This window comes from Lampris incognitus, chromosome 5 (assembly GCF_029633865.1).
Source record: "Lampris incognitus isolate fLamInc1 chromosome 5, fLamInc1.hap2, whole genome shotgun sequence".
NCBI lineage: Eukaryota > Metazoa > Chordata > Actinopteri > Lampriformes > Lampridae > Lampris > Lampris incognitus.
The window spans coordinates 10,234,939-10,260,042 of NC_079215.1; the positions used below are offsets into that span (position 1 = coordinate 10,234,939).

The 25,104-nt window shown below is 46.4% G+C and overlaps 1 protein-coding gene across 1 annotated transcript in view; it reads right to left on the minus strand.

The window, feature by feature from the left end:
* Positions 1 to 25,104, minus strand: part of usp34 (ubiquitin specific peptidase 34) — a 163,447-nt gene that overhangs the window by 133,157 nt on the left and 5,186 nt on the right. Inside the window, exons 2-6 of the mRNA XM_056279821.1 lie at positions 23,184 to 23,274; positions 15,215 to 15,764; positions 13,789 to 13,839; positions 3,395 to 3,544; positions 2,132 to 2,199 (exon numbers count right to left, since the gene is read on the minus strand). Of these exons, the coding sequence (XP_056135796.1) occupies positions 2,132 to 2,199; positions 3,395 to 3,544; positions 13,789 to 13,839; positions 15,215 to 15,764; positions 23,184 to 23,274 (910 nt within the window). The remainder of the gene's footprint in view (positions 1 to 2,131; positions 2,200 to 3,394; positions 3,545 to 13,788; positions 13,840 to 15,214; positions 15,765 to 23,183; positions 23,275 to 25,104) is intronic.

Here is a 25,104-nt window from a genome sequence, read left to right on the forward strand (position 1 = left end):
TCTATATATTTAGAGAGTATCAAAGCATGTAGCAAGTATTTCCATACTTTGCACACAGCACACCTGTTGCCTGCTGAGGATTTAGGCTACAGCAGAAAGTACCACCGACAACTCTGCTGACTCACACACGGTAACGCGTCGGCCTCCGGAGCCTTTCTGCTGACTCGGGGCACTAAGGTACTCCACAAAGGGATTTAAGGTTTTGCTGATTAAAAGATATTTAAAAGGGGATTTCAGGGATCGACAACCAGATCTGAGCTGGGCTGAATCCGTAGGAAATAAATAAATAAATAAAGGAACTTTCACAGGTGTGGCCTCACAAGGAATTAAACCCCGGCCCGTGGGTTGGGAGACATTTTCACAACAGGCAGGGCCATCCTTCCCCTTCTTACATGAGAAGTGCTTCCAGAAATTCAGTTCCCACTATTTCAGATATATATGACCCCAAAATATCAGATTTTGTCATCCTTAGGCTATTATAATTAATATTCACTTATAAGTCTGACGAGTACCACAGCAGGCATTTCTACAATGACTAACTGCTATTATTTTCAGTTTTCTATTACAACTATTCATTTATTATTATCGTTTATTATCATTATCATCATCATCATTATAATTATAACCACCACTCCTACTGATAGACACAAACTAACAGGCGGGTCAATATATGATCAATTTTTAAAAATGTAAAAAAAAAAAAAACACTGATTTTTTTAAAAAAAAAAAAAACCAAACAAAAAAAACCCTCCCTAATGTTGAAGTTGCGTTGGCTGTGATTGATACATGTTCCAAAAGGTTGCCGCTAAAGCAACAATGTGTCCAGATGTCAGCAGGAAAACATCAAAAGGCAGCGAGGAATGCTCCCCGCACCAGAACATCAAAAGGTGGGAGGCTCCGCCTGCCAGCGTCACATGACCCGGCCTATGGGCCGTCTGCCTTCCACGGGGTCATGTGAGGAGAGGCCGAGCCGAGCCTTGGCAACTGTTGCCATGGTGAGGGAAGCTCTTCCTAGCAACAAGCACATGGTGCTCTGGTATGAGGCACAGAGAGAGAGGCAGAAAAGGAGCGAGAGAGGGGGAATGCTATACTATCTGAGGGGGAGCTCTCAGCTGCAGTTGGCTAAACCCTTTAACCGCTGTCGCTTGTTTTACGTGCCAGCGACATCGTGTCAAATATGACTCATCCTTTTAAAGCGGAACTGAAAATGAAACTGAGATGTAAGCTGTAGCGCACAACGTTGGTTCAATTTGTAAAATATCACTTGGATATTTGATATTTGTCTCTCCAGACTGGTGAACCGTCCTTCTGGACAGGCTGACAATCTTCAAGCCTGACGTGACGCGATGGCGCTAACAAAGGACGAGGCGTCGAACAAAATGGCAGCTGTGGATACAAATCCCCTTACTGACGATGGGAGCGCTAAGAGAAACCGTGAACGCCTCCCCCCCCCTCCTCAACCTTCGGTGATCTTTTAAAAGCTGAAAACAAAAGCGGAGCGGAGCCGTTCTGGGTAGAGGCGTTCGCGGCAGGAACCTTCAACCTCAGAATACAGTTCGGAGTTTCTGACACACACTTTCAAATGTTTATCAGACACAGGGCTTGCACAGGCGGCGACCTAAAGTCTGTCAAGTGGGGCGAACATTTTCATTGGTTGCACCAGTGTGCCTGAAATTTAGCAGGTCTGTGTCCAACCCACATTCTGCCAAGACACCCTTCTGCATCTTACTGCCTCTGACTGATATTCCTACCCTAACCATCTCACTCCTCATGTCGAAACCTGACCGACATAACCAACGAAGGCAACGAGTACCAGCCAATCAGAGGCTGAGTAGGGCGGGTCTCCGGGATGGGCAATGCAGTTCTTTTCAGCTGTTTCGGAGCTCCTGAAAAGGCTCGCTTTTTAAAAAGCTGGATCGTGTCTCCTAAACTGGTCGACTACAGATGCGGCCAGTAGGTTTTTTTTCCTACTCAACCACGAGCCTACTTCACCAGCCCCTGGTTATTGGTAATTTCTCAGCCTGGGGGCAAATATCGAGCAAAAAAAAACAAAAAAACAGTTAACTATTCTCCTGAAAAAACAACAACAGGCAGGTGAAACTGAATACGCCAAGCTGCTGAGTAGACTTACCGTATTACGTAGGTGCGAAATGGTATTATGTGCTGCATGACGGCAGGAATGTGCAACCATATTCGTATCTGTAAATGAAAGGGAAAAAAAACATTCAACAGACAACAAAGAGCAAAATTAAACAGCTGATGATGTGAATGTGACATATGTAAAGCCCCAATATTACTGTTTAGTTCCATAAATTCAACTCTGAAATGTGCAAGGACCTGATAGTATATATTCAAGGCTCAGCGTTTTCGGTTTTTATTTTTCAAAGCCATCCAGCATGCCGAATTTCATAACCTCACACGAACAGGAACAACTTTTGGATCCATGGAAACATAAAATCCAGGTGAAAATCGGTTTAAAAATCCGGGTATTTTTGGTTGAAAATCGGTAAAAACCGAAAACGCTGAGCCATGTATATATTCAGAGGAGGGAATGAACGGTTGTGTGGTTCTACAATCTTATGTGGCTGATAAATGTCACAATTAACCAACGACTTCCACCGTTTAACCCACCGAGCTAAACGTTTGGGATGGACATCAGTCCAAATACACCCTTGTGAAGCAGATGGTATTTCCGGCCTTGTTTGAGGTCCAGCATCCATTTGCAAAACTTTCCAAATGATATTTAAAGCCGCGATCCCTGAGATTCTGCATTATTTTATGCATGTGAAACGTGAAGATGAGCTGGCAATTCTGTCGCACAATCCATCAATACTCCAGCAGAACAGTGTTGTGATGTAGTTGGATGTAGGGGGCAGAAACAAACAGTCCTGTTGACACTGATTTTCGGGGACTACAAACCAGGTGTAGCGGGACTACGGGTGTAGCAGCCATTGCGGCTGTTGTGCCATCAACTCGGCGGTAAACAGTTCCCACCCTTGTAAAAAATGGATCCTGGGACCACAGCTAACACAGACAGTCTGATGTATTACAAACTACATCACACTATATGGGAACACTGTTGTACAGTCACATTGGTTGTCATGGATACATCAGCATCACGTTTGTCTTTTTTCCCCCAGTGCGTACGTGTTTGCTGCTGCACCGGTGTTCGTCCTACCCGGTCAAAACATCTCAACAGCGGCATACGGAGACAGGAAAGTGTGTCCAACCAAAGTAAAGATGACTGACATGATTATGGAACCCGACTCCATGGTCCAGTATGGATAAGATAATAATTTAATGGAGAAATGTTGCGGATTGCAGCTTTAAATGTGGACACTGACACTGTAAGTTACATCTCGTGTGACTGTGTTTTGGTGTACATGTGACTTACGTTAGAGACGATGGTGATAAAGGCGTGGGCAATGGGGAAGGGGAGGTTCTCCGGCGTGCCCAACTCGAAGCACTCCTTCATCAGGGAGAGGCCGTGCTTCCCACAGAACAGACACACGTAGCGCAGCAGGTGCAGCGGAACCTCCACGTCCTGGAGGATGGGAGGAAGATAACCGGATGAGACTGTCAAGGGTCACAGGTTTTGGGGTTGTTTTTTTTTTTTTTGCTCCCTCTCGCAAAGAGGTTTATTTGCAACCTCTTTGTTTGAAGTCTGAGTAATTTCTCGTTTTCTCATTTTTTGACAAATTAGTGTGAATTAGCGCTGAAACAATTAGTCGATTAACTGATCGACAGAAAATTCATCAACTTATCAGAGGGACCAGTTTTTAATAAGAATAATGGATTACATTCATATAGCGCTTTTCTAGACACCCAAAGTGCTTCACATTGAAGGGGGTAGCTTGCTTCAACCACCACCAATGTGCAGCACCCACCTGGGTGACGCACGGCAGCCATTTTGCACCAGAACTATCACTTGTGGTCGAGAGGGAGGAATCACTGAACAAATCACACAAGGGGATGATGAGGTGGCCGGATGGAGAGAGCCAGGTTGGGAATTTTGCCAGGACATCAGGGAACCCCCCCCTAAATGAGGGGGTTCCCCTGAAATGAGGCAGCACTCGAAATCCTTCAAGTTGAAGGGTCACCAATTCTGCTTTCTGGTTTTGCAGTCCCGCTCTGTATTCCAGATTTCATAACTGAGGCAAATCAAGCCTTGAGGCAATCAACATAAAAAATTAATAAACAAACTTTATTTATTTAAATAGCCCCCTTTCAAAAGCAACTTTAACAGTATTCTGCAAACTAGACCTACACAAGACACTAAAACATCACTGTCATATGGGAGGACCAATAGCATAAATAACAGAAAAAGGCAATCAGAATGAAATGAATCAAGGATTATAGAAAGGTCTTATAATAAAATAGTTTGGTTTTTTTTTTAATATTTTTATTTTTTTTGGGGGGGGGGGCATCTTCCACCTCTACTAGATAGCAACAGAGAAGAGAGAGACAGGAAAGGCAGGGGAGAGAGAGGGGACAGCACGCAGCCAAGGACCCGGGCCGGATTCAAACCCAGGCTCGCTGCAGCGAGGACCCAGCCCCACGTGGTACGCACTCCACCAGGTGAGCCACCGGGGGCGCCCCACCGAGCACCCCCCCTCTCAATAAAATAAGAGTTTAAGGGCTGAGTTAAATCCAGCTTGAGCTCCGGGTTCCAGCGGGTGGTCCAGCACAACACACGTGAGGACAGGAAGCAGTCAGAGTAACGCCACATGCAGTAATCCATTTAATAACCCTGAATCCCTCTGGGTCAGGAATCAGCCAATCTATATTTTACTTCACAGCGCCACACAGTATCACAGCTCATGTCTCTGTGTCCCCACCCATAGGCTGGATGTTCACCGCACGTCTCGGTGTGCGCGACGCCGTTAGAAACGGCAACAGTTTACTGAACTCTGTGTCAGTCAGGCGTTATTGTGTAGCACTTTACGGAAATAAAAAATGCAATGGCAACACATAGAGAAGTTGACGTAGGCTTATAGACCGAGGCTCTCAAACGGCTCCAAACCAGACCTGATGACGGTTGTAACGGTGGAGTTTTTTCCAACGAGGACTTAAAACACGCATTTTAAACCTCATTAAAACAAAATAATTTTCCCATTTCGTTGGTCTTGCACATCACTGTACTTTTTTTTTATAAATTACACAATGCTCTGCGTTCTCTATGTGACGCACACTGAACCGACCTTGTTGTATGAAATGAGCCGCGTCAACAAAACCGAACCCACGCCATCATCACAACCCTATTCACATTACACCAGCACATGCGAGCGAAAATGAACCCCGATAACGGTTAGCGTAAATGTGTGTACTTATGTATGGGTAATTTACCCTGTACTTCTTTTGTCCCGGATCTGTGGCCCTGACCTTTGACCTCTCTTTCTGCGTTTGGTGTTATCTGAGTCGACGGTTCTGAGGGCACACTTTTCCCTTGAGCCGTTTTATGAACATTTCGAAGCGTGGAAAAGGAAAAGCTGAGTAGAAAAGCCAACATACGGTGAAAATGAAAACACCAAAATGTCACATAACAGCTTACGGTCACTTTCAGATGACCCCCCCCCCCCCGACATGTCTATAAAGAGATTATGCACAAAACAGCAATGGAAACTGGAGGGTCAACGCTCTCTGGAGTAAAATAATCCTCAAACTTTCTCCATTTTCCTCCTGAATGTTTTTCATCATGCAGTCCTACGCACAGGGAGACCGTTTAGCTCCTCGATGTGCCTCCTATTTGCATTAAAATAGCTCATTAAACACGAAAACGACTGGGATTTCACTCCTACCTAAAATGACCATGGGTGGCCAAAACGACCGCCGCAGTTTTTAAACTCTATATTCTGTCAAGATAAATACCCAACTGAGATATTAATGCACTGCATATGTTGGTTAGGAAACTAACTGACACCAAAATTAACATTTTAACAACTATAACACTATTTTTCAAACAATTTAAAATGGCCGCTGTCCAACGCCTGTAAATACTGCCAACGCCTCAGTGGTAGTCATGGTGCATCTGACATGGCGTCTGTAGCCAGACATGTTGTAAATAATCAAAAATCAAGTTTAGGGGCGTCCGGGTAGCGTAGTGGTCTATTCCATTGCCTACCAACACGGGGATCGCCGGTACACATGCCTGTGTTACCTCCGGCTTGGTCGGGCGTCCCTACAGACACAATTGGCCGTGTCTGCGGGTGAGAAGTCGGATGCGGGTATGTGTGCTGGTCACTGCACTAGCGCCTCCCCTGGTCGGTTGGGGCGCCTGTTCGGGGGGGATGGGGAAACTGGGGGGAACAGCGTGATCCTCCCACGTGCTACGTCCCCCTGGCGAAACTCCTCACTGTCAGGTGAAAAGAAGCAGCTGGCGACTCCACATGTATCGGAGGAGGCATGTGGTAGTCTGCAGCCCTCCCTGGATTGGCAGAGGGTGTGGAGCAGTGACCGGGACGGCTCGGAGGAGTGGGGTAACTGGCCAGGTACAGTTGGGGAGAAAAGGGGGGGGGGGGGGTCGAGTTTAGACCATTACTCTGCACTGGAGAACGCTCGTGAGTTTCTAGGACAGAGCAATGAACTTCACAAAGGAAATGATGCAACCAACACACATCATGAATAGTGGTGTGACGCACACAATGACGTGCAAATTACACATGGCTATTTTGACCACTCATGGTCGTTTTAGGTAGATCTTATAACTTTTTTTTTGTGCAACTGATCTAAAACTCATTTTAAATGCAAATATATGCAATTTTAGGACCATTCAGGCAGGAGCAGGTCTGTATCTTCTTTTTTTCACAAAGTTATTAAACTTTGAAAATCCAAAATGGTCAAAATGACCGCCTTGGTCGTTCCAGTGTTAAAGAAATGCTACACATTTGGGTGGAAACATGGCGATAATCAACCATCCCTAATGAACAGCAACAGTTAAGATGTAAACATGACCTTAAACACGACCTGTCTGGCGTATCCGGGAGGGGCGGTGAATGGTCAGATGTGGCTTTTTTTTGGGGGGGGGGTTCCCCCTTTTTCTCTCAATTGTATCCAGACAATTATCCCACTCTTCTGAGCCATCCTGGTCGCTGCTCCACCCCCTCTGCGAGTCCGGGGAGGGCTGCAGACTAGTTACCAGCCACTTCTTTTCACCTGACAGTGAGGAGTTTCGCCAGGGGGACGTAGCGCGTGGGAGGATCACGCTATTCCCCCCAGTCCCCCCAAAACAGGCACCCCGACCGACCGGATGAGGCGCTACTGCAGCGACCAGGACACATACCCACATCTGGCTTCCCACCGCAGACACGGCCAACAGTGTCTATAGGGACACCCGACTAAGCCGGAGGCAACGCAGGGATTCGAACCGGCGATCCCCGTGTCGGCAGGCAACAGAATAGACCGCCACACCTCGCTCCTCCTCTATGAGCTTGCTTTTGTTAGGTGCTTGATAACAAGAGGTCAAGAACAAGGGATGAGGTAAAGAGAAACTGAAGAGTCGAACCCAAGCCCTCGCTTTCCTATCCCTGGTCACCTGAACAGACAAATAAAAGCAAACCAAAAAAAAAAGAAAAGAAAAAAGCCTTTTTCCCCCCATTAGAACAAACCACCGAAGAAGAAAACACTTTGGAAAGGCGTCATTCAAACAATATAGTCATCTGATGTTTATTTGAGCCCTGGAAGTAACGGTTGTGAATCAGTTTATCGTTTACTAACTCCACTTGTATTCCACATTGTGTTATAGTAGAGCTCACTACGTAAAGTTAAGTGTGACATTTCCAGCGGTGGACGTCTCACTCCGAGTCATTTTTACGCCATGCTGTCATTCACGCCGTTCCAAAGCCAATGCCAAGTCGAAACTTTATCATCCGTCCGAGCATATGAGCAGGAGAAGCTGTCGGACGAAGCCCGGGGACGGAGGGGCTTCATCTGCAGGGAGCCGGGCACAGCTTAGTTAAAAAGAGAGTTAAATTCTTCAGCCCAGTAGTTGTGCCGAGGCTATTCTTGCCACCGTGCCCTTTCTCCACATTCAAATCCACGCATGCAGAGAGAATACACAAGATGAGCAAGACCACAAGTGAAACAAGATCACTCCCGACACACACACACAATTTTCAATTACTTCAGTGGTGCGAACAGTCCTGACTTTCATTCATTGCATTGATTCTTTGACCTTGGCAATTAAGTCTCCTCCCCCCCACCCCTTTTCTCCCCAATTGTATCGTTGTTGCTGCTCCACCCCCTCTGCCGATCCGGGAAGGGCTGCAGACTGCCACATGCCTCCTCCGATACACGTGGAGTCGCCAGCCGCTTCTTTTCACCTGACAATGAGGATTTTCGCCGGGGCAACGTAGTGCATGGGAGGATCACGCTACCCCCCACAGTCCCCCCCCCCCCGAACAGGCGCCCTGACCGGCGGCGACCGGGACACACACCCACACCCGGCTTCCCGCCCACAGACACGGCCAATTGTTGTCTGTAGGGATGCCCGACCATGCCGGAGGTAACACTGGGATTTGAACCGGCGATCCCCGTGTTGGTAGGCAACGGAATAGGCCGCCACACCAACCGGACGCCCCCTAAGTCTCTTTGACCTGTACCACAAACTAGAGCTCAAAGCACTCAAAATGCCTCCTACCCTTCATCCCTGTGAGGTTACAAACACACACACAAAGACAAAAGCACACACACACACTTCTAACCCAGGCAGTCGCTGGCAGCATTCGCTACAGGACCGGCGAAAATTCTGGCACAACATACTGGGTCTACCGTGGCGACCTGAAAGATGACCTCCGATGACATTTAGATTTGGACCTGGGTCCTTAGGTGTCCCATTTCTGGGAACAGGACAACAGACCTGGGGTGACTGGGCAGGCTACGTGACAACACACACTCCTGTGACTGAGATAACAAAGTGATGTTTGATCGGCAATTATTTACACGCGTCATTTAGCTTAGCGCTTAAAACGAAAGCAACAGAAGAAAAAGCCTTTATTCACACATCCAGCGGTACCAGGAACCAGCGTTACCAGGAACCAGGGCCGGCGGCATGGCACCGCAGCGACAGATGTCCCCAATATTCCCGTGTTTGGAATAAGCATGTCAGGAATAAAAAGCAGGGGGAAGAGACACGGGAGAGGAAAAAAGAAAGGTTTTTCTTCTGTTCGACAATGCTTTATTCATGCGAGCCGTGATCATCAGACTCATCCTTGATGAAAACTGATGTCCTCTTTTCTCTAGACACTGAAAATGCCCCCAGGGGTTGAATGTGGGAGTCAGCCAGCCGACCCCACCACCCCTTTCACCTCAAATCCCCCCCCCTCCCCTCCCCTTCCCCTCTGAAATGAACCCAGCGCAGCTGTCGGGCTCTGGAGCAGAGCTGCAGTTCGTGCAGTTTCCCAATAAAATGGAAATGGCTTCAAGATGGAACGATCACAGCGGCCACATACACACTGCAGCGGGGAAAAACAAAAACGCTGTCGTTCCTCATCAGAGTGCTTACTCCGGTGAAATTCACCCACATCTGGATTATGAGAGAGGGCAGTCGTGTGAAAGCCGGGTCCAGAATGTGGAAGTGCAAAGCACGTATTACCTCCGTCCACGTAATGTACCAGATGATTCTGTTCAACACCTCTATTCAGCAAGGTGGGCGAAACTCGAGCCGTGTCCAGGATCATCCCCGATTTGCTAAAGAGTGCACCGCGTTTACCTTCCTCCATTTTTTTGGAGTGTCCAAACTCTAATGTATTCACTATATAGTCCGTCCGTTCATTATCCAAACCGCTTATCCTGCTCTCGGGGTTGCGGGGATGCTGGAGCCTATCCCAGCAGTCATTGGGCAGCAGGCAGGGAGACACCCTGGACAGGCCACCAAGCCACACATTCACACCTAGGGACAATCTAGTATGGCCGATTCACCTGACCTACATGTCTTTGGACTGTGGGAGGAAACCGGAACACCCGGAGGAAACCCACGCAGACACGGGGAGAACATGCAAACTCCACACAGAGGACGACCCAAGATGATCCTCAAGGTTGGACTACCCCGGGGCTCGACCCAGGAACTTCGTTCTGTGAGGTGACCACGCTAACCACTGCACCACCGTGCCGCCTCACTATATAGTACCCTCAAAAATTCCCAAAATGCAAATGAAAATGTGGACTCCAGTGCATGTACGCTTAAATGCTTCGCCTCTTCTCCACTCTGCTCGTCCACTCTCAACTGTCAAACACAGCGTGACAGGACGAGAACAAGAAGCAAAACGACAATTCAGTAGTGTCCAAAATCTCCATTTAGTACAACTTAGAGTGCCTCATTGTCATGAGCAGGGAAAAGTGAGTGAGTGAACAAGGGAACATTCTGGACAGAGCTTGGTTAGTGAAATCAGCTGGTTTAGTTCATGGGTGGAGCAAATACATGGTTAGGAATTTTATTTTCTGGATCTGGTTTTTACACCTCTTAAGGAGAGTGACAACTGCACTCTGCAAGGGTGTTCAACACCTGGAAAATTCAGGCTTTGGTTATTGAATGTGTGTGCAGTTGGCTTGTGTGATGTGAGCCACAACCAACATGGACGAGCAAGCTGTGAAGTGACTGGAGGTGCAGCATGGCGTACGTATGATGTTATGTCCCTGCTGTGAAGAGACTGAAGGTGCAGCATGGTGGACATATGATGTTATGTCCCTGCTGTGAAGAGACTGAAGGTGCAGCATGGTGGACATATGATGTTATGTCCCTGCTGTGAAGAGACTGAAGGTGCAGCATGGTGTATGTATGATGTTATGTTCCTGCTGTGAAGAGACTGAAGGTGCAGCATGGTGTACATATGATGTTATGTCCCTGCTGTGAAGACACTGAAGGTGCAGCATGGTGGACATATGATGTTATGTCCCTGCTGTGAAGAGACTGAAGGTGCAGCATGGTGTACGTATGATGTTATGTTCCTGCTGTGAAGAGACTGAAGGTGCAGCATGGTGTACATATGATGTTATGTTCCTGCTGTGAAGAGACTGAAGGTGCAGCATGGTGGACATATGATGTTATGTCCCTGCTGTGAAGAGACTGAAGGTGCAGCATGGTGTACGTATGATGTTATGTTCCTGCTGTGAAGAGACTGAAGGTGCAGCATGGTGGACATATGATGTTATGTCCCTGCTGTGAAGAGACTGAAGGTTTAGCATGGTATACGTATGATGTCATGTCCCTGCTGTGAAGAGACTGAAGGTGCAGCATGGTGGACATATGATGTTATGTCCCTGCTGTGAAGAGACTGAAGGTGCAGCATGGTGGACATATGATGTTATGTCCCTGCTGTGAAGAGACTGAAGGTGCAGCATGGTGTACGTATGATGTCATGTCCCTGCTGTGAAGAGACTGAAGGTGCAGCATGGTGTACGTATGATGTTATGACCCTGGTGTGAAGTGACTGAAGATGCAGTATGGTGTACGTATGATGTCATGTCCCTGCCTCTCTGTTCACGTGTTGTTGTGTGGACTGGGGTTGTCTCAAATGTTGTGGTTCACTGAGCGTTTGTCGCTTATAATTTTCGAATTCGTGAGCAGAAAAATGCACAACATAACAGGTGGTGGTTTATCATTAACTGAAAGACAAACTGAAGCCTCGGGTCGGAGTTGTCAAATGACTTGAAAGCAACCATCTAAATTCCAATCTAGACCAGCAATGGCAACCGACATCCTTTTTTCTTTTTGGACCCCCCCCCCCTTTTCTCCGCAATTGTATCTGGCCAATTCACACCCTCTTCCGAGCCGTCCCCGGTCGCTGCTCCACCCCCTCTGCCGATCCAGGGAGGGCTGTAGACTACCACGTGCCTCCTCCGATACATGTGGAGTCACCAGCTGCTTCTTTTCACCTGACAGTGAGGAGTTTCATCAGGGGGACGAAGCGCGTGGGAGGATCACGCTATTCCCCCCCCAGTTCCCCCTTCCCCCTGAACAGGCGCCCCCAACTGACCAGAGGAGGTGCTAGCGCAGTGACCAGGACACATATCCACATCCAGCTTCCCATCTGCAGACACGGCCAATTGTGTCTGTAGGGATGCCCAACCAAGCAGGAGGTAACGCGGGGATTCGAACCGGTGATCCCGAATAGACCGCTACGCCACCCGCAACCAAAATCTTTATTGTTTGAAGTGAACATTAATCCGGTTGCAGCTCTTTTTCCACAGGCATCCTCACTTTTGGGGAAGTGAAGTGACTCCAGTTACTCATACATGCACATTCTGGTAATTTTACTCTGCTCTGTTATAATGTACACAATATATTTCCACATTCACTATTCTCAAGCCCTCCAGGAAATTGTGATCCCCGTTACACCGAAATTCCTCCCCTTCACGCACGCCTTGTAGACTGCAATAAGTAAAGACTACAATAAGTAAAGACCACAACAGTTTTGTTCTCTTCATTTCAGTAATCAGCTGCTCTCTTTCACTGAGCTAAAAACTCTTCAGAAGGACTCAGCTCATTTGGATGTCATCTGTAGTAAGCACGCTAGCATGATGACTTAATGGTACTAGACTATCCCTGACTCTATTAGCAACAGCAACAAAATGGGAGGGGGGGGGGGTGTTAAGATTTGGCCAAGGCAGTTTTTATGCCTTTGAGCGGAGTTTCTCAATATGCATACGTGCGAAGAGGAGTGGAATCCTGGCGGGGAGAGAAATTTTGGCTCAACAGCAATCGCAATTTCCTGTAGGTCTTCTGAAATCGGGGTCACTCCCGAAAAATGACCATGTGAGCGTGGCCAGAGGATCTGAGTGATTGGAGAGGGACACCTGTCACACTGAAGCTATTTTAGATGAACTATTAACTGGTTAAGCAAAATAAGGGCTTTATGTTTTATCTTGCTCATGGGCACATAAAACAGGCTATAGTGGGGCATGCGGGTAGCGTAGCAGTCTATTCCATTGCCTACCAATACAGGGATTGGAAGTTCGAATCCCTGTGCTACCTCCGGTTTGGTCCGGAGTCCCTACAGACATAATTGGCCGTGTCTGCGGGTGGGAAGCCGGATATGGGTATGTGTCCTGGTCGCTGCACTAGCAGCTCCACTGGTCGGTCAGGGCGCCTGTTCGGAGGGGAGGGGGAACTGGGGGGAATAGCATGACCCTCCCACGTGCTACGTTCCCCTGGTGAAACTCCTCACTGTCAGGTGAAAAGAAGCGACTGGCGATTCCACATGTATCACAGGAGGCATGTGGTAGTCTGTAGCCCTCCCCGGATCGGCAGAGGGGGTGGAGCAGCGACCGGGATGGCTCAGAAGAGTGGGGTAATTGGCCGGGCGCAATTGGGGGGGAAAAAAAGGGGGGGAAAGAAAAAAAAAAGAAAAAAAGCAGGCTCTAGTGGGAACTAGATCTGTGACTGCTTATGGGGTCTCTCTGTAGCCACAGAATTATTGCCCCCCCCCCCCCAACTCCTCCTGGCGACAGTTAAATTTGACATGTAATATCTTATTTTGCATCTCACACCTTGAAAATTTTCCCCCTGAAAATTCTATTATTTTACATGGCTTTGTTAGAATGGATTCAAAGATTCTGGTGTGCTTTTTATATAAGGTATGCTGACAGTGGATGACTAATCCAGGCCTCATCATTGTAGAAGAACATTTTTCTAAAAATCATATCCCAATATCACCGTCTACTCAAGACATTTCCCTCCATAGTGGAATACTTTTCCACTTTATCCAAATCACAATATGACTCAGATATACCATATCCCCGTAAAATGTTAGCTGATAATTACAGATATGTAAAAAAAAACAAGACACTGCTTACATTCATGTCACAGAAGGAGCCAAGGATGTTGCTCTCGTGAGCTGATATGTCCTAGAGAGAAAGAGAGGTCGAGAGAGAGAGAGGAAGAGAGAGAGAGAGAGAGAGAGAAATAGAAACGGGAGGGAATACATTAGGGTTTGGAGGCATGCTTTTAGGCATCTGTGTCTACAACTTTGTGTTTACCTTGTAGTAATGATGTCAGTCACCATATTGTATTTCAAATATATTTCAAATTAAGTCAAATCACCCAGCACCTGTATTGAGAGTGAAAACAGCATGAGCAGGTAAAACCTTAAAGTAACTTGTTAGTTATTAGTTATCAGTTATAGTTAACAGTTTAGTTATCAGCTACACCAATATAAGATTTTTGCTGTATGTGGGGGGCCAGCATAGGCTACAGTGGTTGCTAAATACAAAAATTCACCGGCCACTTTCAGTTCTTACCAGCCAGCTAGTTACAGAAGAGAACCTCCAAATCAAGGCTGGAGACCAACCGAAGAGGCCAGTAGAGTAACTAAACCGCTATTCATATAGTCTGATATCCCAACGCCTGAAAGCACAGTATCCCATCAGAGACTCTCTCACAATCTGATATGATAAAAAGTACACTATCCTGTCAGTATTCAAGATACTGTACGCAGCATTCTCTCACAGAACAAATGCTAGAGTGACCCAAACTTATAGAGTATGACTCATCATCATCATCAGTACTGTAACCTATGGAGGTTGTAGGGGCACAGCTGATGCCTCAACAAGTCTCTTCCACCATTCCCTATCCATCGCAGTTCTCCCTGCTTCCACTACTCTCATCTGTAGCCATTTTCCGATGTTGTTTACCCAGGTTTTTCCTCGGTCTCCCTCTCTTCCTAGTCCCTTCTACCAGGCCTTGCAGGATGTCCTTTGCAAGTGTCCTTTCCGTTCGGCAAATGTGCCCAAACCAGTTCAATTTCCGTTTTTTTAACATTGTCAGTATATAAATCTATATGTGGTATATAAATCTGTAGTATGACTACAGATTTATATAGCTATAAAAACACATCACACAAACATACACAAATATATGTTAAAAAAAAATCACATATATGTATACACACACACAAGCAGTAGAAAAAGAGGTATCAGTGCATTTGTTTCTGAGTTTGTTGATAGTAACCTTTGACCGATTCTTGACTTTGCTATAAGGTTGTTTATAAAGAGTTGGGTGTTGTATAAGGTAGTTATTTCAGTGTGCATCTGTATGTCCCCATTTCTGTTTTTGTTCTTTATTCAGGTACTGTGTGGTGATAGAATGTGCTATGTAATGTGCCCCAGCTGTGGAAAATAATTTCCTCAATAAGATAAAAATAAATTGTATTTATTCCTCTATCATTCGATTTTTCAATGTTTCCTGCCCCCCCCCCCCCCGTGGTTGGCTGTGTAGGCTTACCTCTATGGTGGGGTGGGTGTTGTGTTTGTAGGCTGTGTAGAGGGGGAACTGGATCTGAAAGATCTTGGCAGCACACAGCAGTAGCTTCTCCCTCTCCTCTGTGCTCCAGGAGTTGGAGGGATCCTGGTGATCTGCCGCTACACTACCAATAGCGCCTCCTCCAGCTTCACCGTCTCCAGACATACCGCTGCCCTCCGTCGTCTGAGACTGACCCTGCTGGTTGACTCCCTGAGCCTGGCATTGGCTCTTTTTGTGGTTCAGGTCCGAGGTGTCGGCGTCCTCCTCGGCAGAGTCCCTCTCTACATTCACTGGCTCATCCTCCCCCGGCGAGGAGGGCTGCAGGAGAGGTCCAGGTAAAGCCCCCCCGCCGCTCCATTCCGACCCTGCCCCGTCTGCCCCGGCCCCGCCGCCTGTGTGCGTGTGGCTGTGGATGGTATAGAGGTGATCCCTTTGGCTGCTGATCTGGGCAATGACCAGGTTGATGAGGGCATAAACCAGCTGGTTGAAGACCTCAAGATGCTTGTACTCCTTGAAGCAGCACAGACATTGCCTGTGGATAGGGAAGAAGGGGTGAAAAGGGAAATGAGAGGGGTCAAGATTTTAACGTCCATGAAGTAAACCATCAGGGGAGTCTACATTAGACACCTGTTAAGCATTTTTTTCAGTTTGGTCGGTTAATAAACACTGTGATAAAATGCCAAATCAAGAGGAAACAACTAAGCGACGAGGACAATAAAAACAAGGTTATAGAAAGCTCGACTAGCCTTCATGGAGGCCAGCTGGTCATTCAGAGCAGTGTTTCCCAACTCAGTCCTCAAGGACCCCCTATCCTGCAGATTTTCATTGTAACTCTGCATAGGTAGCCCTGCTTGTACTTCCTCAACCAATCATCTCATAGCACTTAATTATGCAAGGTGTGCAACTTCTGACATAATTCGTTGCTGATTGGCTGAATAACTACAAATAGGTACTTATTCAAGGGTTGCAACGAAAACCTGCAGGATAGGGGGTCCTTGAGAACTGGGTTGGGAAACACTGATTCAGAAGAATGACTGTGACACCAATAACAAAGAGCACCCCTGCACAGCTTGTATGTACGCTTACAGTGCAATACTGCAAGTTTAGGAATTTATTAACAGTCATGAATTAAAAACACATTGATCACATTGATTCTATTTTAGTTCCAGTTCAGCTTTACAGACTGGCAAATGAAGCTTAACAGTACTGTGAGTTTGTTCTGCTGGGGATCTCAACATGTCAGATGAACGTGATTTAGACCTACAGCTAATAGAACCAGTACTGTTATATAAATGCCACAGCGTTCACATGCTCGATTGTATCTCTCTTCCTGTCCTCTGTTATCTTTTGTTTCTTTTCATTCGCATTCGGTATTCAGAGTGGTGGTGGGCGGTGTGAACCCATATCCACATCATGACATTTTTCTGTCCAGATGACACGGGGATGACATGGTAAGCGAGAGAGAAATTCCAAATCGCATTTCAAGAGCCTTTTTAAAGTAACAGACGACAAAAGATTTACTTATTTCCAAGTTGTGTAACTAGAAAGGCCATAGCACGCAGATGAAAAACTTGTTCAGCCCATTTCGTGTGACATTTTTCCTCACTTGTGAGGTAAAACAGTGCGAAGACACAACGTAAAGGTGTGTGAATTGAGTAAAACATCCATCCATCCATTATCCGAAATTGCCGCATGGGAAGTAAACATTTTTCCTCCATAATGTTAAAAGTGTAGTTCTTTTACAGCACAACTGTCATTACAAGGAATTCAAAGCTGTTGCATGTTGGAACCTTATCAAGAAATGTGGACCCCGGGCATCCGGGTAGCATGGCCGTCCATTCTATTGCCTACCAACAGAGAGATCGCCCGATCGAATCCCCGTGTTACCTCCGGCTTGGTCGGGTGTCCTTACAGATACAATTGGCCGTGTCTGCGGGTGGGAAGCCGGGTGTGGGTACGTGTCCTGGTCGCTGCACTAGCGCCTCCTCTGGTCGGTTGGGGCGCCTCTTCAGGGGGGAGAGGGGGAACTGGGGGGAATAGCATGATCCTCCCACGCACTACGTCCCCCCTGGCAAAACTCCTCACTGTCATGGGAAAAGAAGCGGCTGGCGACTCCACATTTATCAGAGGAGACGCGTGGTAGTCTGCAGCCCTCCCCAGATCGGCCGAGGGGGTAGAGCAGCGAGCGGGATGGCTTGGAAGAGTGGGGTAATTGGCCAGATACAATTGGGGGGAAAAATGGGGGAGGGGGGGGGTGTTGACCTATAGCAAATGTCATACTGCACGTTTAAGCTATAACCACGATATTACCAAAACCCCGGATAATATGTAGTCTCACATGATAACGCCAACATCATACGTTGTCCTCTTTGTGCTCCAACCTACACATCTGTTTTCTGGTGCTGCAACTAGACAGTCTCCCGCTGAGGACAGGCAGAGATCATCTTATTTCCATAAAAGCAGGAAATGACGCTGGACTCACATAGGACAAAAGCAAACTCCCCGGTCAACTGCCATCCATCCTTAGTTGAGACTACACCCAGCCAGGAGACATCATACCTCATCAATCTGCTATCCGAGACAGATCTGAGTCACGCCGTGACGTCAACCCGTACAGACTATTTCAAACCAGCCAAGGAAGCTGGACTACAACCAAAACACCCTCACTCCCGTTCCCTCATTAAACTTTTAATTAGCTTTAAACGAAGTAAGAACGAGCTCCTTTTTCTTTCGGTTGTCAGCTTCCCCCCCCCCCCCGCTTTTTCTCCCCAATTGTACTTGGCCAATTATCCCACTCTACCGGGCCATCCCGGTCGCTGCTCCACCATCCGGGGAGGGCTGCAGACTACCACACGCCAGCCGCTTCTTTTCACCTGACAGCGAGGAGTTTCGCCATGGGGGGACGTAGCACGTGAAAGGATCACGCTACCCCCCCCCCCCAGTTCCCCCTCCCCCCTGAACAGGCGCCCCGACCGACCAGAGGAGGCGCTAGTGCGGCAACCAGGACACATACCCACATCCGGCTTCCGAACCACAGACACGGTCAATTGTGCCTGTTGGGATGCGCGACCAAGCTGGAGGTAACATGGGGATTCAAACCGGCGAGCCCCGTGTTGGTAGCCAACGGAATAGACCGCCACGCCACCCGGACGTGGTTGTCAGCTTGTCAGCCAGAGGCTTGATGAAAGAAACAAAGACATATGTGTGTGTGTGTGTACACACACAAGTGTTTCACTCCATGAACAAAGAGTATCTTCTGTTTGAATCCCTTAGAAAAGGCTGGTGTCACCAGCAGTGTCCTCTTTAAAGGACCAGTGTGCAGGATTTAGGGGGATCTATTGGAATAACATCCACAACTATGTTTTCATTTGTGTATAATTACACACTAATGACAACACAACAATTCACAGTTTCAAGTGATTATAATCAACTTAAACTATGAATTGTTGTGTTTTCGTTAGCTTAGAATGAGTCCATTCGTATCTGCATAGGGAGCGGGTCCTCTTCCATGGAGTTCGCCAGGTTGCAACGCCATGTTTCTACAGTAGCCCAGAACACAGAAACCAAACACTGGCTCTAAAGACGGCCTTTCGTGTTTTTACGCTGAAGTGGACGCTTGGATTTGGTGGCGCTGTTGCGACTGCGCCGGTTGGAAGACGTAGAAATAATTAATAATAATAATAAATCAATCTTACATAGCGTTTTTCTAACACTCAAAGTGGCGTTACAATAAACGGGGTGAAACAAGACAACAGATAAACGTAACACAGACATACAGGGGTGGATGGGAAGGGGGGCTACGAGAGGGAGAAGCGGCAGCCACACACGACGCCAGCAGTACTCTCCCACTTAAACACATACAAAAGGGCAAGAAAAACAAAAAACCACAGGAATGGAGACGTTGATTTTGTGTAGGGGTTTACTCCCCGTAGCCTATTCCTCTCCCAAGGTATCCACTAGGTGGCACTATTTAACACATAGCTGGGGGCTGGTTCGTGGGCATCAGGGAATAGCCACACACCGGTGGGCCTGCGTACCGCACATCTAGGGGCTAGACCTCCTCCTAGTCCCTTGTAGTTCAGCCAGGATCCAAGGTGTACCCAGTTACCGTGTATGGCCACGAGGAGGCGCTACATAGGGCTTGCTGTTGGAGAGGCTATGTACTGGCAGGGAGAGACTTACGTGCTCGGCTCTCCTGTTTGCATTTCTGCTAGCCAGCGGTGAAGGTTGAGTGAGACGTGACAGGCACACAACACTACACCAACACACTAGATGCTTCACAACAACCCCACTTCTTACACAACAATGTCAGACCACCGCACGGACTGCAACTTGACTCCACATCAGAGTCCCAGGGGAGCTGGCAGGTTAATTAGCCTTAAGTTCGAGAGCGTTTTTGTCAGGTTAGAACGGGAACAGCCACCCGATGCTGTTTTATTATTTTGGGAGCGTCTCTCAACCCCGGGAGGTTTAATTGATTTCTGTTTAGAAATAAAGTTGTGCAGTTGTTTCGCTGACGAACGGAAATCCTCGTCTCCGTTTATCACCGGTACGCAACGCTACAATTGCTACAATTACAACTGGGGTTAAATAGTTGCTAAGTGGCGCTCACAAACCATTTTGAGTTGCGAGAAGCTTGAGAACCCAAATTTAGACAAATGGAGGATCATACTTATTATTTAGCACAGGAAAAAGCAAGGGAGCGTGAATTCTCGTCATCAACGAAGCGAAAACATGAAGTAGCAAAACAAAATCGGGACAGGCGAGAGCAGAAAACAAGGACTGACATTGGCATGGCCTTTCTCAGATGGAAATCGCTGATGAGAGACAAATGTTTTCAGAGTGATGCTGAAGTAGCCTGTTTTCTGCTGGTCAGGTAATTTTGCCCGCCAATCTAAATACAATTTGTTCTTTGATGGCTTCTGCTAGAACATGGCCATGGACATAGTTACTATCACAAGTAAATTTTTTCCCTGTGTCACTGTAATCTAACTGCTATCAGGATTGTAATTTTACATTTATACGCCAAAACTATAATGAATCTACTACAACTACTACTTTCAGCTGCTCCCGTTAGGGGTCGTCACAGCGGATCGTCCATTTCCATCTCTTCCTGTCTTCTGCATCTTCCTCTGTCACACCAGCCACCTGCATGTCCTCCCTCACCACATCCATAAACCTCCTCTTTGGCCTTCCTCTTCTCCTCTTCCCTGGCAGCTCCATATTCAGCATCCTTCTCCCAATATACCCAGCATCTCTCCTCCACACATGTCCAAACCATCTCAATCTTGCCTCTCTTGCTTTGTCTCCAAACCGTCCAACCTGAGCTGTCCCTCTAATATACTCGTTCCTATTCCTGTCCTTCTTCATCACTACCAGTGAAAATCTTAGCATCTTCAACTCTGCCACCTCCAGCTCTGCCTCCTGTCTTTTCGTCAGTGCCACTGTCTCCAAGCCATACAACATAGCTGGTCTCACAACCATCTTGTAAACCTTCCCTTTCACTCTTGCTGGTACCCTTCTGTCGCAAATCACTCCTGATACTCTTTTCCACCCTCTCCATCCTGCCTGCACTCTCTTCTTCACCTCTCTTCTGCACTCCCCGTTACTTTGGTCAGTTGACCCCAAGTATTTAAACTCATACACCTTCGTCACCTCTACTCCTTGCATCCTCACCATTCCCGTCCTCCCTCTCATTCACGCATATGTATTCTGTCTTGCTCCTACTGACTTTCATTCCTCTTCTCTCCAGTGCATACCTCCACCTCTCCAGGATCTCCTCAACCTGTACCCTAACTCTCACTACAGATCACAATGTCATCCGCAAACATCATAGTCCACAGAGACTCCTGCCTGATCTCGTCCATCAACCTGTCCATCACCACTGCAAACAAGAAAGGGCTCAGAGCCGATCCTTGATGTAATTCCACCTCCACCTTGAACCCATCTGTCATTCCAACCGCACACCTCACCATTGTCACACTTCTCTCATACATATCCTGCACCACTCCTACATACTTCTCTGCAACTCCTGACTTCCTCATACAATACCACACCTCCTTTCTCGACATTCTGTTGGATGCTTTCTCTAAATCCACAAAGACACAATGTAACTCCTTCTGGCCTTCTCTATACTTCTCCATCAACATTCTCAAAGCAAACATCGCATCTGTGGTGCTCTTTCGTGGCTTAAAACCATACTGCTGCTCGCTGATCCGTCACCTCTTCTCTTAACCTAGCTTCTATTGCTCTTTCCCATATCTTCATGCTGTGGCTGATCAACTTTATACCTCTGTAGTTGCTACAACTCTGCACATCGCCCTTATTCTTGAAAATCAGTACCAGTACTTCTCCACTCCTCAGGCATCCTCTCACTTTCTAAGATTGTGTTAAACAATCTAGATTAAAAACTCCACTGCCATCTCTCCTCAACATCTCCATCACCTCCAAAGGTACGTCATCTGGACCAGCTGCCTTTCTACTCTTCATCCTCTTCATAGCTGCCCTCACTACCTCCTTGCTAATCCACCGCACTTCCTGAATCACTATCCCCACGTCATCCAACCTTCTTTCTCTCTCATTTTCTTCATTCATCAGCCCCTCAAAGTACTCCTTCCACCTTCTCAAGACACTCACCTCACTTGTCAGCACATTTCCATTTCTATCCTTGATTGCCCTTACCTGCTGCACATCCTTCCCAGCTTGGTCCCTCTGTCTAGCTTCTTCTCCTTCCTTAGTGTCGAACCTCTCTCATACAACTCACCATACGCCTTTTCCTTTGCCACCTCTTTGCTTTACGCTGCATCTCCTTGGACTCCTGTCTACTTTCTTCATCTCTCTGATTATTCCACTTCTTCTTTACCATCCTTTTCCTCTGTATACTTTGCTGTACTTCCTCTTTCCACCACCAAGTCTCCTTGTCTTCCATCCTCTGTCCTGATGACACACCAAGTACCTTCCTAGCTGCCTCCCTCACTATTTCTGCAGTGGTTACTCAGCCATTCAGCAACTCTTCACTACTACCCAGTGCATGTCTTAACTCTTCCCTGAACTCCACACAAGAGTCAAAACTAGACTCTATCTCAGTCTATTTAATCTATCTAATAGAACCTCATCACTTGACATATTATGGCAACTCGATGCAGTCGTATATGATGACATCATTTTGGAGGTCGCTACTGGCAACCACTGTAGATTCTCCTACATGCCTGAAAAAGGATGAGTGCACGTAGAGGTAATTCAGTTGGTTGCAATCTGCAATCTCCCCGTTAGATGCCACTAAATCCTACACACTGGTCCTTTAACGGGATGAAGGTGAAAATATTTAGGCATTAATGGCATTTTTCTGATGCCCGCACCTCCATCTATGTCATTATGTCAAGTGAACTATCACTCTGGAAGGATTCTGGGAAGGGAACTGCAGAACCAATCAGAGATAGCGATATTTGGGAACCAATCGGTTTCCAGGGTGTCTGACTTGTGTGAGAAAGCAAATTTGAATGAAACAAGAACTCAACTCCTGTGTGAGCATGCGTCTGCACGTGTTATTTTGTCGGAACGTTGCACAAGTAAAATGTGTCTGTAACATCAGTCTGTGACAACAAGATAACACAACCTTATAAGACAAACTCTGAAAATCCCCCTTCTGAATGTTTTATAGAGAAGGACTACACAACTTTAATTAGTGGTTTAGTTGCAAGTTAACTGTTTCATAACACTTTTGCTGCACCCCAGCCATAGCAGATATTTAGTGAAGGCTTTTGATTCCTTTGACACCATAGGTTAGGTACATGCAGCTTGGTAAATTCAAGAGCAGCAACCAAAGATTTCATAGTTTCAAGTAGGCCAGTTTTCCAAGCTCTAATATGAGATAGCCAAACTCACGACTGTAAGTGATCTCATAAAATGACTTCTGTATCCCAGTAAAAAGGGGTGGGGTGGGAATACTGACCTCTGGGTCCAGGAACTGATGTAGGCCAACACTCTGAGGGCATGCTCCTTCTTCAGCTGGAAACTGCCTTCACTACTGTCTGCATCCGATACTGAGGAGAGAGGAGACAAAGTAAACAATCAGAATCACTATCAGTGTGTTTACATACATGTTGAAAATTAAATTTTAAATCAGGTTAAAGCAATAATTTGATTACTGCAACCTTAATCAAGCTGTCTAAATGAAGTTAAAGTCTAAATGGTGGTGAGCATAATGCGATTAACAGAGCTAGAATTTTCGTTGATCATTTGATTTGCTGCGATTTGTATTCACCTTAATTAATCAGAGTTCTTTCAGGGAATTGGTTGTGGCTATGCGCCAAAACATTACTGGCATCTGACCCGGAAATGACACACAAAGGATGGCGAGCAGCAGTGAACGAAGATTAAGAAAAGGAAACTGCAGGCTATTAGTACTTATGTAAATATTAACTGTCATTTCAGCAAACTTAAGTTCCTTTCTTCCAAATCAAACAGGTGTGTGGCTTCCTTTTCTTAATCTTTAGATACTTATCCTGTTAGCCAGCAGCTCAACATTACAGCTGTGTGTTGTCTCTTCTATTTAGAGTAACAGTAAACAGACACAATCATGGAGTGAGACTGAAACAAGGTTCATGCTCAATAAAACCGAGCTTATTGTCAATTTCAGGCCAGGCAAATAAACAGTAACAGAAGCATTTTCTCAAGAGTCCTAAACACAATGTCAGAATCAGAGTCGCACACAACGTAACTTGCAAAATGCCCCCTGGCCGAAGTTGCCAGAACTCACCCTAGTGTATACAGGAAGTCTTTTCTGCGATATACATTTTCATCTTTATTCATCCAGGGAAGCTAGTTTATAGAAATGTAATGATATAAGAATCAAAATTTTTTTTAAAAAAAGGTTTCAATATCACAGCATTCTCGATTTTCATGTTGTGATATACATGCATACAGACACACACCAAACAGATACGACAACAGCACTTGGCCCATTTTCCATTGTATCTCATAGGAACTGATCACTGTTTAAAATGGGGAGACCAAGCACTCAGTAAAACACAGGATCTGATGTTAACACCCTTGTACTGATATTTAGGAGGCTACACACAAAAGCTCAGTTCAACCAAACAACTTCACACACACTTGCCCTACATTTAAGGAGAGGAAATGATACAGCTCAATAAATTCAATTCCAAAATGTCTTAAATCAACTGTCTTAAACCCCCAAGTAGAATGGCATTTTTCGCTTACTGGTGGTAAAGATTTCTCAACGAAGGTCTTCCTGTAGGATCTAGAACAGCACTTGACTCTCCAAGAAAATAAAGTAGCCTCCTCCTACACCTGGAGTTAATACACACCTCGTACTCAGGACTTGTCTAGATATGATTTTGCCAAATTACACTAACACTTAGCATTGATGTGAGACTCCAGTGTCCACATGAAGACATGATGGCACTGTCCAGCACAAATTGCAGAAAACCACATGTTCCTCAGACAATGTTTAACGACAACCCCCACCCCACAAACCCCCCCCCCCGAAAAAAAAACATCTTCTAGCCATACTATGCTCGCTATGGTGAACACTCAAGTTGTGCTCTTGTTCATACAACTGCAGAAGTTGTATGTACAGAAGTTTTATGGAGCTGTTCTCATCTATAAAACTATATTACCATTATCCATACTATATACTGAGTTACTGTTAAAAAAAAATAATAGAAATTTGGGCAAAACTTCAGTATAGAAAGTTTTACACAATTGGGGTTAGTGGTTGTGTCAGGAAGGGCATCCAACATCAAATTCTGCCAAATCATTATGCGGATTGACAAGACCACCATTGGTGCTGTGCTCTCACAAGGTACCGATGGAAACCATCAAATCCACTTTGGCTCCGTTTCCCAGGG